Consider the following 10,764-nt stretch of genomic DNA (forward strand, 5'->3'; position numbering starts at 1 on the left):
CTGCAATGGTTTCATAGAGCTGAGTTTCTACGGTGTATGAAGTCAAATTAAGCCTTGAGGGGAGCACAGAGCAGCCAAAATGGATTGGCATCCCCCAGCAGTGATGTTCAGTCTGCATCCAATCATATTTCAAGTTAGCAAAGAGAATACAGAACAACCTGTATGGAGCCAGATACATTCAGGAGCTCAGACAGGAAAAAGTCAATTACGCCACCGAGAACTGAGCAGAAGGCATATAATTCACTGCTGACAGAAAGGGAATGCAAACCTGTAAGTAAAGACTGAGTTATTATATAAATTATATTTGTATTGGAGAGCCTTAAACATAAAAGATGTTTGGAACGGTATCGTTTTCAGAAACACTTTCATCTTTTAAGACCAAGTTTAAACTAAACCAATAAACAGCAAGCTTTATGGTTAAGCAAGACTTATATGTTCAAAAGGACCTTATTGGACAACAATATAACCTGGACTGAATCTGGACCTGGATCAATTCTTGAGCCAAAGGCCTCCCTGGAGACTTCTATTTAATGATCCACACAAATGCAGAGAGCTCAAATGAGACGAAATTATCAGGAGTTCAAGAAGAAAAAACTTTATAAAAAAGAAAAGAAACAATGATGACTTAACCTTATATTCCTGAAAATGTGAGAAATCTGTTCTTCTTCATGAATCACTGTTTACCCAATCCACCAGGACCCTGAATAAGTGCAGTCCTGAGTTTAAAGTGCTTTCCTATACCAGCCTGCTCCACTCCGTGTGCAGGAGAGACCGGCTATAAAGTGTGGCAACAGGGAAAAACCTGGGTTACACTCTCACCTTGGTCTTGCCCAGCTGCCACTCTGCACTGCTGCTGTCATATTGGCAGAGCAGCTGGACGCAGCACCCTCTGGGGTCTTCTGAATTCAACAAACCACGCATCAGCACCTTGTACCTGAAGAAGTAAAAGCAGGGGTGAAGGGTTTTTGCATGATTTTTAATGATTGCTTTGTTCTTTAATGTCTGCATTTCAAGAACTGAAATGACCCTGCGCCTGTTTTGGGGTCTGACATTTTTGGTAGAGCAGTGCTTATGTATGATTGCACAGCGTAGTGGGTACAAACCTCGAGCAGAAGTCCTGAATAGTTCTCCGGACAGGGAAGCCGGTGCGTCGAATCTTGACTGTTTCCAACATGCCGGAATACCTGAGCTGGTTCAGAACCACCGTCTGGTCAAAATGATCAGGCATCTTTGAAGAAAAACGGGAAACATATTCAGATGAATGTCTCTGTGTTCAAGTAAAAGTAATATTGTCTCGAAAATCAAGCACAAACAAACATCAACAGATTGAGCATCCGCCTGCGTCCTGCAGCAACAGCTAACGATTTTCATTCTTTGACGACAGAACACTTTAACAACACAGCGCACATCTATTGATGTTCCCCTACAAATCACTCAATGCTGCTTTCATAACACTGTTACAACAATACTAACAAAGTGAATCGCCTTTCACATTGCGACCTTACCACTCAGCATGGTGCTCGGTGACGTAATGTTTTTCACTGCAGTTTTGGTTGATTTTGCTTTCTGACTTATTTTCTGTGTTTGCAGCATCGTGTGATTTTGATGTATTTTGTTGTGTTTCACTGAGGTGGTCATTGCTTTGTGAGTGTGGCTGGCAAAAACGTTCAGAAAGAGTAGCAACACATCACATGTGAACACCATGCCAACCAGATGGCAAAACAGCCGATGCACATAAGCTTGCTAAAGCTGGCTAACACTTAGTTCTAAAGTGTTACCTTGGTATAATGTGTTTGGTTAGCTGTAGGTAAGTAAGGCAAGTGCACACTTACAGATAGCTTTATGAATTCTACACAATAGATTGCAACACAAACTGCACACCGAAAAATGCTTTAGCTCAACTTAAAGAAACACAGTGGCTTTCTAAAATTTGGATATTTGACATATCAGAGATAACGTGCTTGCTCTACACACAGGCATAATTGTTTCTGGACATGCTTCCCCCTGTTTGCCCAATGGCTGTATTCTGGTTATACTCCTATATAAAAGCAAGGTTGCCAAGCATCTACATCATTTTGTAGTTAAACTGCAGTCCTGCATTAACCGCCCAACTACTTTTGTTTCAGATCTATGAGCTTCAGGCTGGTCTGAAACTGGAATTTCTGTGTATATAGATGCAAACAATTTCAGATTTTCACTAATCTATCAAAGGTAATGGCCATATTATCACTAACACATGCATTTCTACCTTCACTCCATTCAATGGCAAACACACTTTACCAGTACTGTACTGTACCATGAAGGGGTGTGTGTGTGTGTGTGTGTATTACTCACATCTAAGTTATTTGCTAGCAGATAAAATTGACCAAAGTTTCATGATGTTCAGAAAAGGCAGACATTTTTAAGTCCATGCCTTCAAAATTCAAACTATCTATATGGATAAACTGAAGTGCAGGTTAGAAAAAATATATACATTTGATTTCTAGAAGATTTGTCCCCTGTGAAAAGCACCTTCTTATATCACAGACATGGCAACATTATCACTGGAGTCACGTTTCACTTTGCATCACAAATGCAGCTCCTTTGACTTTGGTTATCTGGCTCCTCAGAAGCTGCATGTTGTTAGATTGTGTACAGCAATCTTATCACAGCTCATTTGTTTGAAACAGCAGTCTACTGATACAAACTCAGTTGATGTGAGAACAGAAAAAGAAGCAAAACTAGGCAATGAAAGAAGCTAAAAATCCCCAAGAATGAATCCTGGATAACTGAAACAATCCACCCATATCACATGACGTCTGCAGCTAAGCCTCATGAAACTCCAGTCCCTTTAAACTCTCATGTACACGCATCCAACTGCATACCAGCCATTCAAAAGTCTGAACTCTGAGACAAAGAAATGCGTATGACAGCAGCAGGCAGCAACAAACCAATCCCTCCCCTCTCCAAAAACACACTTGGCTCTGAGATACCATTATTACTTACAGAAGTGCATTCAGAGAAAGCCATTTTCCCGGGAGCCCTCTCACCCTGTAACCTCGGTGGGCGTAGAGGGGGACTCCAAATAAGAGGGTGCTTTCATACTCGATCGTAATGCCCCCTTTATTCAGCGACCGTCTCCCCTGATAGCCCGCTGATAGTCCATTTGAGCAGTTGAGATGAAGGCAGGCCAATTCACCACCAGATCTTGACTGAATGATTGAATGGCGCCCTTTTTACTGCCACTGGTTGCAGAGTGCACCTTATTAGCATAATTTGCATTTGCATACGGCCAGGCTGTGGAGGTACAAAGCCAAGCGGTGTCGGGAAGCTGCCCTCTGCCTCCTGGCTTTCTTTGGCCCCACTATCGCTTCCTCTTTTTGCTCAGCTTTCGGCTGCTTCTGGGATGTCAAATACAGCTTTGTCTGGATGCTCCTCTGTCTTGTTCTTCTTCGGCTGTCTGGCCAGCTTCAAACTGTCTGTTCTCTTTGATTTTTAAGAAGTTCCAATATGTTTCCACTGGCATTTTTTCTTTTTTTTTTTCACCAATCAGAAAGAAGGTCAGAGAGAGACTTTCCTACTTTATTCATCACATTTTCTGTTTTAGAAAGATTCATTTTTTCCTTTGTAGTCAGTATTTTTAGTGCTGAATGTAAGCAAACAGCTGGAAAGGAGAGGAGATAATAGATCAGGTGAAATTATATCCCTACAGAGGAAAATACACCAGGCTCTCACACAGCTTTTGGTATTACACAAAATCACGCGAAAGCATTTGACACATGAATATAGCCTTTAGGTCTCACAAAATAGGGCAAGTGTCTGGACATTTTCACATAAACAAATTATGTTTGGTATAATTGTTTGGAAAATTCTCCCATTTTTCCCTCTCTGGAGCCAGGAGCCAACTGTTTTTATTACTAAATCAACTTTAATACATGGCCATCCCTTGTATATGAGGCTGGTCTCATCCCAGTCTGAGGCTGGCTGTTACGCTTTAGATTTAACAAAGGACAAATGTACCTAATTTCACTTGGATATAAAATAAATCATTCACTAAACATCAAATTTTTTTTAAACACGAGAAGGCTGCCAAGTTATAAGGATACATGTTTTGGGGAGAGTTACCAAGAATCTAACAATCCATCAGCCCAGAACAACAAAAGTGACATGAATCAGCTATCAGGGGAAGGCGGAGCATCCCAAGCCTCCACAGGTGCATGACAACAAAAGCCTGAGGGGTCGATTCAGTAACTTTCTCAGCCCAACTTTCCAGCTAAAAGATCCCAAACTCGGAGCATTCAGCTGGACAAAAGGAGTCGTGGTAGTCGGCTCCCGAGGGGGTTGGGAACTGGCGGGGGTTAAAAAAGCAAACAAGGAAAAACAACCAAACTCAGGATGAGCTGTCCATCCTTCAGTCCCAGTGACAATGTCCAGAGAGCCGCATTTCATCATAACCAGCGACTGCTCCATCATTTTTTAATAGTCCTCAGGATAAGTGCAGTAAAAGTCACAAAACCACTATGTGGCTAAGATATGGATATTTGAAGCTGAAACAGAACGCACAGCAGAAACATGAAAACAAAATCAAAAGAATTTGCAGCTGTGCTGAAGCCTGAGATGTCAAAATGTCCTTTCTCGCCTTCATGAACTACAATTGTTTCTTTTTAAAAAATAAAATCTAATTAATGACAAAATGAGATCTGACGTTTACTTTGATAGAACAAAGGAACCGTTACCTACTGGCTCATAGTTAAAGCTTAGTGTTTAAAAGGTTCATCTCTATAAACAGACACAAACGAGCATGCAGAATATGATGTTAGAAGCTTCTGGCTTCCATTTGTTTTCCTGATAAGATAAGATAAGATAACCTTTATTAGTCCCACGCGTGGGAAATGAGTTTTGTTACAGAAGTGAACAGTGCAAAGGTGCAACACTGGAATAAGATATCAATAAGATACTGTACACAATAGAATAGAATAAAATACAATACAATACTATATACAATCGAATAAAATAGTACAAAATAGAATACAAATGCTATATACAATATGAGAATAATACAACGATGTACCCAGGTTCTGTTGGTAGGTGCAGGTACACAGGTACAGTGTCTGCAATGGTTCCATTGAGCTGAAATTATAAATCGTAAATGTTTGGTGAGCCCAGGGTGTAAGTCAGGTGGATACCTGATGGGACCCAGAGTGAGAAAAGGTTTGTTGTTAATCCAAGTTTGTTTTTAGATAATAAATTAAACTCTCATTTTGAAAATGAATATTTATGAAAAAAAAGGAAGAAGCTCTTAAAGCATGGCTGTAATACATGTTTAACTGTGTTGCTCTGATATAAAGCTGCAGTTCATTGGCCACAGGCAGCAGTAATTGAATGATGAACATCATTACTCAGAAAGTATAAAAATAGGACAGAGAAAGACTGACTGCTGTTACAGTATTTGCTGTAGTCTGCACTTCAAAGTCCAGATTCTTCGGATTAAACAGCAAATTTGACAAAATCTAAACCAAAGCCTTCTAACAGCTTATTTTGTCCAATATAAAGTCCACAATCCAAAAGCATTCAATGTACAGTGGCTTTAAAGCAAGCAATCCAAACGTATTTGAAGCCTTTCCATCTTTGCAAGGATCAACATTCCTGCTCTACTGAGCGGACTGAAGGCGTCAAGAGCCCCAAAACCTCTCTTTGTCAGACGGCTCTTTTCCTGTGAGCATCCAGGTCCGCCTGTGGGAGCCAGCTGGATTATCACTCACTGCTCAGTGGGGGCTCCTCCAAAGAGTTTTCGGGGAATCCCCGGAACAATGTTTTCACTCACAGGTGGACATAAATCCAGCCTAAATCCCTGACCCTGCTGGACTTAGAGTTAAACCACTTTGAAGAAGGATTGTTGTGGGTTTGGATTTCTTGGTAATATCAACGGCACAAAAAAAGGTAATGCAACTGAAATGAAACTAATAAAACAACTTTTCCACTAGTGGCTCATCTTTGACAAATCCTCTTTTGGAAAATATCTGTGCTGATTTGAACAACACTTCTTAACCCTCTCTCATGTGAGTATCAGTTTTAATGAACCCTGAACCTGAGCTCCAGCAAATAGGTCTGAGCTGTATAAGAGCCCTGATATACTTCGAAAAAAGAGAAACCATCAATAAACCAGTAAAAAAATGTGTAGCCTGATGCAGAAGACATTTCAATTATCAGTTAATCCATCAATTAGTTCACTGGGTGAGTGCCCGGTCAATGCATCGTCTGAAAGCAGTGTTTAAAGGCCAAAATCTCATGGTGAGATCATTTGTTTGGTCTAAAATCCAAAAGGACTCAGTCTCCAATGATATGATTATAACAAAAGCAGCAAATGCTCACATATAAAATATTGTAAGTAAGCAAAGGATCATGCACTAAATCCTACGACTTGACACATTAAGTAACACCACACAAGAGAAAACATCTATAAAGTGACGTCCCACCTTAGTGTCTTTAGAAAATGTCAATTGTGTAGAAAAGGCAAACTAAAGAGTCAGAGTCACACTACAAGTGCATTCTTAGCAAACACACAGTCGTTTTCCTCTTCATTTTTCTGCCATTAACTAAATCAAACCTTACCATTGTTTTGTCCTTGAACATTGATTCTAACAATCATCACGCACTCAAAAAGCAAAGGCTTTCACTCTTCCCTCTCCAGTGTCGCTTCCCCTCAAAATGCACTGTGCATCACTCAGGGACTAACAGCCTTCATGTCCAATTAATGAGACGACAAACAGAAAACATCAGAAGGGCGATGTGTTCCTCCAGTGCACGGCTTTATGAAGTTACAGAGGAATAACGACACTGATGGGAATAATTCTGGCATTTAAATGAATTAAGGAATGCATGCTTGCATCTTTTTCTGGACAGAGTCGTAACTAATATGCTCACAGATACTTGGACTACAGAAGAACACAGATCAGCCTAAACAGATTCACATGTTTGTACCCAAACTTTAGAAATGTATAGATTGATTCTAATTGCTGCTGCACCCCACTGCCTGATTAGGTTAAGTCTGTAGTTGAAGCACTAAAAACAAGTTTAGACATTAAAATACAAGAATTGAACCCATGTGTCCCTGGATATTATAATATATTTGTCTGCAAAAAGTGGAAATGAAATCTGCCTGAAAAGCCTGAGACCTGCTTTGTGCATCTGTCATGTAGCCACACACACACCAATGCATCGCCCCTCATACCACAGCACTAAAACCCACCGCTTGACATTTAATCCCCATGCAACAAGCAAGTACTTGAACGCACCACTTCCCATTCAAAGCCTGCATCAGGGTCTCACCTTGCATCGTAGCTGCTCCACACCACGATCTTTCAAGGTTTTTCAGATTAAAGACAATTGACAGAAAACTTCCCAAAGCTGCTGTCCGTCTCCCCGTCTCTCTCCTCAGACACACACATGCACACTCTGCCAACACAGACTCTAACAAAGGCTTTCAATCCCCACAACTCCACTCCCCCCTTTTTTTCTGTGTGAGTGGAGAGAGGGAGGGCCACGGTTGCCATGGTGATGCATCTCCTGCTGAGGCTAATTTGTGCGGGCCACTTGTCGGGCCTGACGGAGTGTGTGTGTGTGTGTGTGTGTGTGTGTGTGTGAAGGGGAGAGAGTGAGGGAGAGAGAGCAGGCTGTTTACTTTCAAACATGGTGACTTTTGTGTCCGCTCAGCGCTGAGATGCTGCCTCAGACTGGATCCTTGGTACGACCCAAAGGCACTGCAGTATTTCAATTATGATAAACTTCACATCTAATCATGGTGTGTTTCTAATTTCTGCTCCTCTCGTCACACAATCCACACTGTAACATTGTAACAAACCATGATAAATGTTCCTTCAAGTGTTTATGCATTTCTTTTAAGCTGGAATGGTTCAGTTGTTTAATTACCTTAATTTTTCAGACCCAGAAGTTGCCACTTCAGTAAAGCTCATTAGATGCCTGCACACATTCTGTAACTCCAAATCTAGGAGTAACAATGTTTTCCTCTGGCATAAATGGAAACATAGCAAAAAGACAAGCTTTTTTCTCTTCATTATCCCTCCACCAAACCAAACCGTATTACTGCTTTGCCCTCAAACATTAATTATAATAATCATCACGTACTCACAGCGCAAAGACTTGCAGGCTTTTCTGTGAACTTGGGGTCTTTAAGCCTTCAAGCCCAATTAATGAGATGACAAACAGGAAACAGAGCGGCGGTGTGTTCATCCAGTGCATGTCTTTATGAAAACACAGAGGACTGACACCTTTTTTTGGATACCCATTTTTCTACAGAATGGAAACATTAAAGGCCACAGTCTGTGGTTTAAACTGATTACTACCAGTAATTACAAGATGTTCAATATACACGTACACATACAGGAGTGTGTGGAGTGAAATTTGTCAAAGAAACACGCGATGTGCAGTCAATACAGGTCAGGCTTGATGAAAACAAGAACTAAAATCAATAGATTGTGATCAGCTTCAACTGTTATTACTGTCACTGTCACAGAGAGTGCAGACACACAGATACTATAAAGCTGGCTGCAGAGAGGGGCGGGGATGCTGTGGTAACGGTCGACTGCATTTGATGAGTGAGGATGATGAGGGTGACAGCTTTTTATGAATTTGAGGTGATGCAGCTCACAGACAAAAAATGGAATATGTCTGTGAAAGCTGGAATCTGAACACGATCCTTTTATCCAACAGAAATCCTTCTGTCATCTAATAGGCAGTGAGGATGTCACAAAAAGGACCCCACCCACCAAAAATAGTGGCTGGTCTGGTGTATTCAGGGAAAACAAAACAGTTTTGTCTGTTAGCTCTGCTGCGTGTGACTGCATTGCACTTTTAAATAAAATTCTGTGTCCACGTTTCAGGCTTTAACACAGGGTGATGTTGTGTTTTGCTGCAAACTGAATTGAAGTTTTGTTGCTTTGCATTGCTTACGCTAGTTGCACTAAGACTGGGGGAAATACATCCAATTAAATGAAGTTTTCACAGTTGCTAGTCTGTCAGTTCACCAGAAACGGCAACACCGACAAAGTCTTCAAACGGTTCATGCAGAGATGCAAATGTTACAATTTCTGTTTGAAAAAGGGAAGTAATGTTGACACCATATCTTCATTGGGGTCACACTTCCTCATTTTACTATAGATAACTTGTAGATCTGCGTGCTGCGCCTGCTCTGGACCAGTCTGTGGTGGCACGGTGCCAGTGTTTCCATTTAACATACTGGCTGTTGGACTCAAACACAGAGCATCAAGTGTTAAAGAACCTTAAGATTATGTCTATTTGAAAATGTCCAGCATATGCAAATGCATTTTATATGCTGATATCGCTCCTCATTGTATTCAGACCCAACGGTCCCTTCCATTATGCATTCAGTCTATATATTGATATTTCCACAGACTCCACTCACCATCTGCAGGAGTCCCATTGACCATGCAGGTCTATTCAACAAACCATTACATCACTGCAGCCAAAAAAGCTCTTAGTTTACAGCTAGACTTATAGGAAGTTCCTGAAAATCTTCCTGAAAGTCCTAAATGTTGAAACAGAGAGGGAACGTCTTGCAGCAAGAGCAATTTATTATTTAATTGCTTTTTTGTAGGATGAGGTTTTCACTTTCAGATGTTTGAGACTTTTACCGCTGCTCATATGAACACACTCACTGCATCCCTCCACCTCTCCCCCACCGCCCTCTGACACCTGCTCTGAGTCAAACGGCAGATGACAGGGACGCCTCTCGAGGGCTTTTTAGGGGCCACGTGCCGTGGTGCTCTGACCCCTGTATCCCCCTGGGGACCGGCTGATCCTCTCTCCAACTCGTTTCCCCACTACATTAAGCTCCACTCAGGAGTCATCACCCAGCCTTGTTTAACATTCGATCAGAAGAGGAGTCCAGACGTTCGTGTTTCGCCTCATAAAAACACGCCGGCTGTCCAGCTGGACTCCCAGCAGACAGTCAAGATACTCCGTCTGTGCTTCTTACCGCTGCATCTTTGTGTATAATATAACCTTAAAAGCTTTTCATGACAACATCGTGTAGTGTGTTTTTTTGGTATAAGCAACAAAGAGATCTGTGATTTGTTCATTTGTTTAACAGTGTGGTCTTAAATTGGTGGGTTTTTCACTCTATGCTACAATTTTGTCCTGATGTTTTCTATAACAAATACAATGTCTCTCAATATACAGTCAAAAAAGTACAACGTTACTGCTTCCATTAGTTTCCACGATCTTCTGAGCAAATTCATCCCAAGGTCAGACTCTGCAAGCTTAGTGTGCAAAGATAGAGCTGAACATACCATAAAACCTCTGGAACAATTTCCTTCAGACAGATGAGACCAAGGTGAAGATGTTCGCCCTTCCATTATGCACAGTGACACGTTTGGTGAAAACCAAACACTACGTATCAGCACAAACTCTCATAGAGATCAGTCACAGCACAGACTCAACCTGAGTGAAATACTGTGGTGCAACCTGAGCTGTGCATGAATGAAAGCACAGAAGAAGAGTGGGCCAAAATTACTCCACAGTGATGTGAGAGACTGATAAAAGTCATAACGCTGCTTCAGGTGGTTCAACAAACTACTGAATGAAGGGGTGTGATTAGCTTTTTACTTCCTGGTTTAAAAATCTCAAATATCTCAGATTACATTAAGTAAAGATTAAATAAAAAAGAAAACATTTTTATTTAGTTTATAGATTATAGGTTTGATTCCAGTTACACTCACTACAGTTTTCCAAGGAAAAATATAAAAA

The 10,764-nt window shown here is 41.1% G+C and overlaps 1 protein-coding gene across 1 annotated transcript in view; it reads right to left on the reverse strand.

Moving 5' to 3' along the window:
* The window catches only part of myo10 (myosin X), a 122,725-nt gene that overhangs the window by 17,683 nt on the left and 94,278 nt on the right, over positions 1–10,764 (reverse strand). Inside the window, exons 20-21 of the mRNA XM_013914185.1 lie at positions 1,104–1,228; positions 820–934 (exon numbers count right to left, since the gene is read on the reverse strand). Of these exons, the coding sequence (XP_013769639.1) occupies positions 820–934; positions 1,104–1,228 (240 nt within the window). The remainder of the gene's footprint in view (positions 1–819; positions 935–1,103; positions 1,229–10,764) is intronic.

This window comes from Pundamilia nyererei, unplaced genomic scaffold (genome assembly GCF_000239375.1).
Source record: "Pundamilia nyererei isolate P.nyererei 1_Seehausen unplaced genomic scaffold, PunNye1.0 scaffold00177, whole genome shotgun sequence".
In the NCBI taxonomy this organism is placed as follows: Eukaryota; Metazoa; Chordata; class Actinopteri; order Cichliformes; family Cichlidae; genus Pundamilia; species Pundamilia nyererei.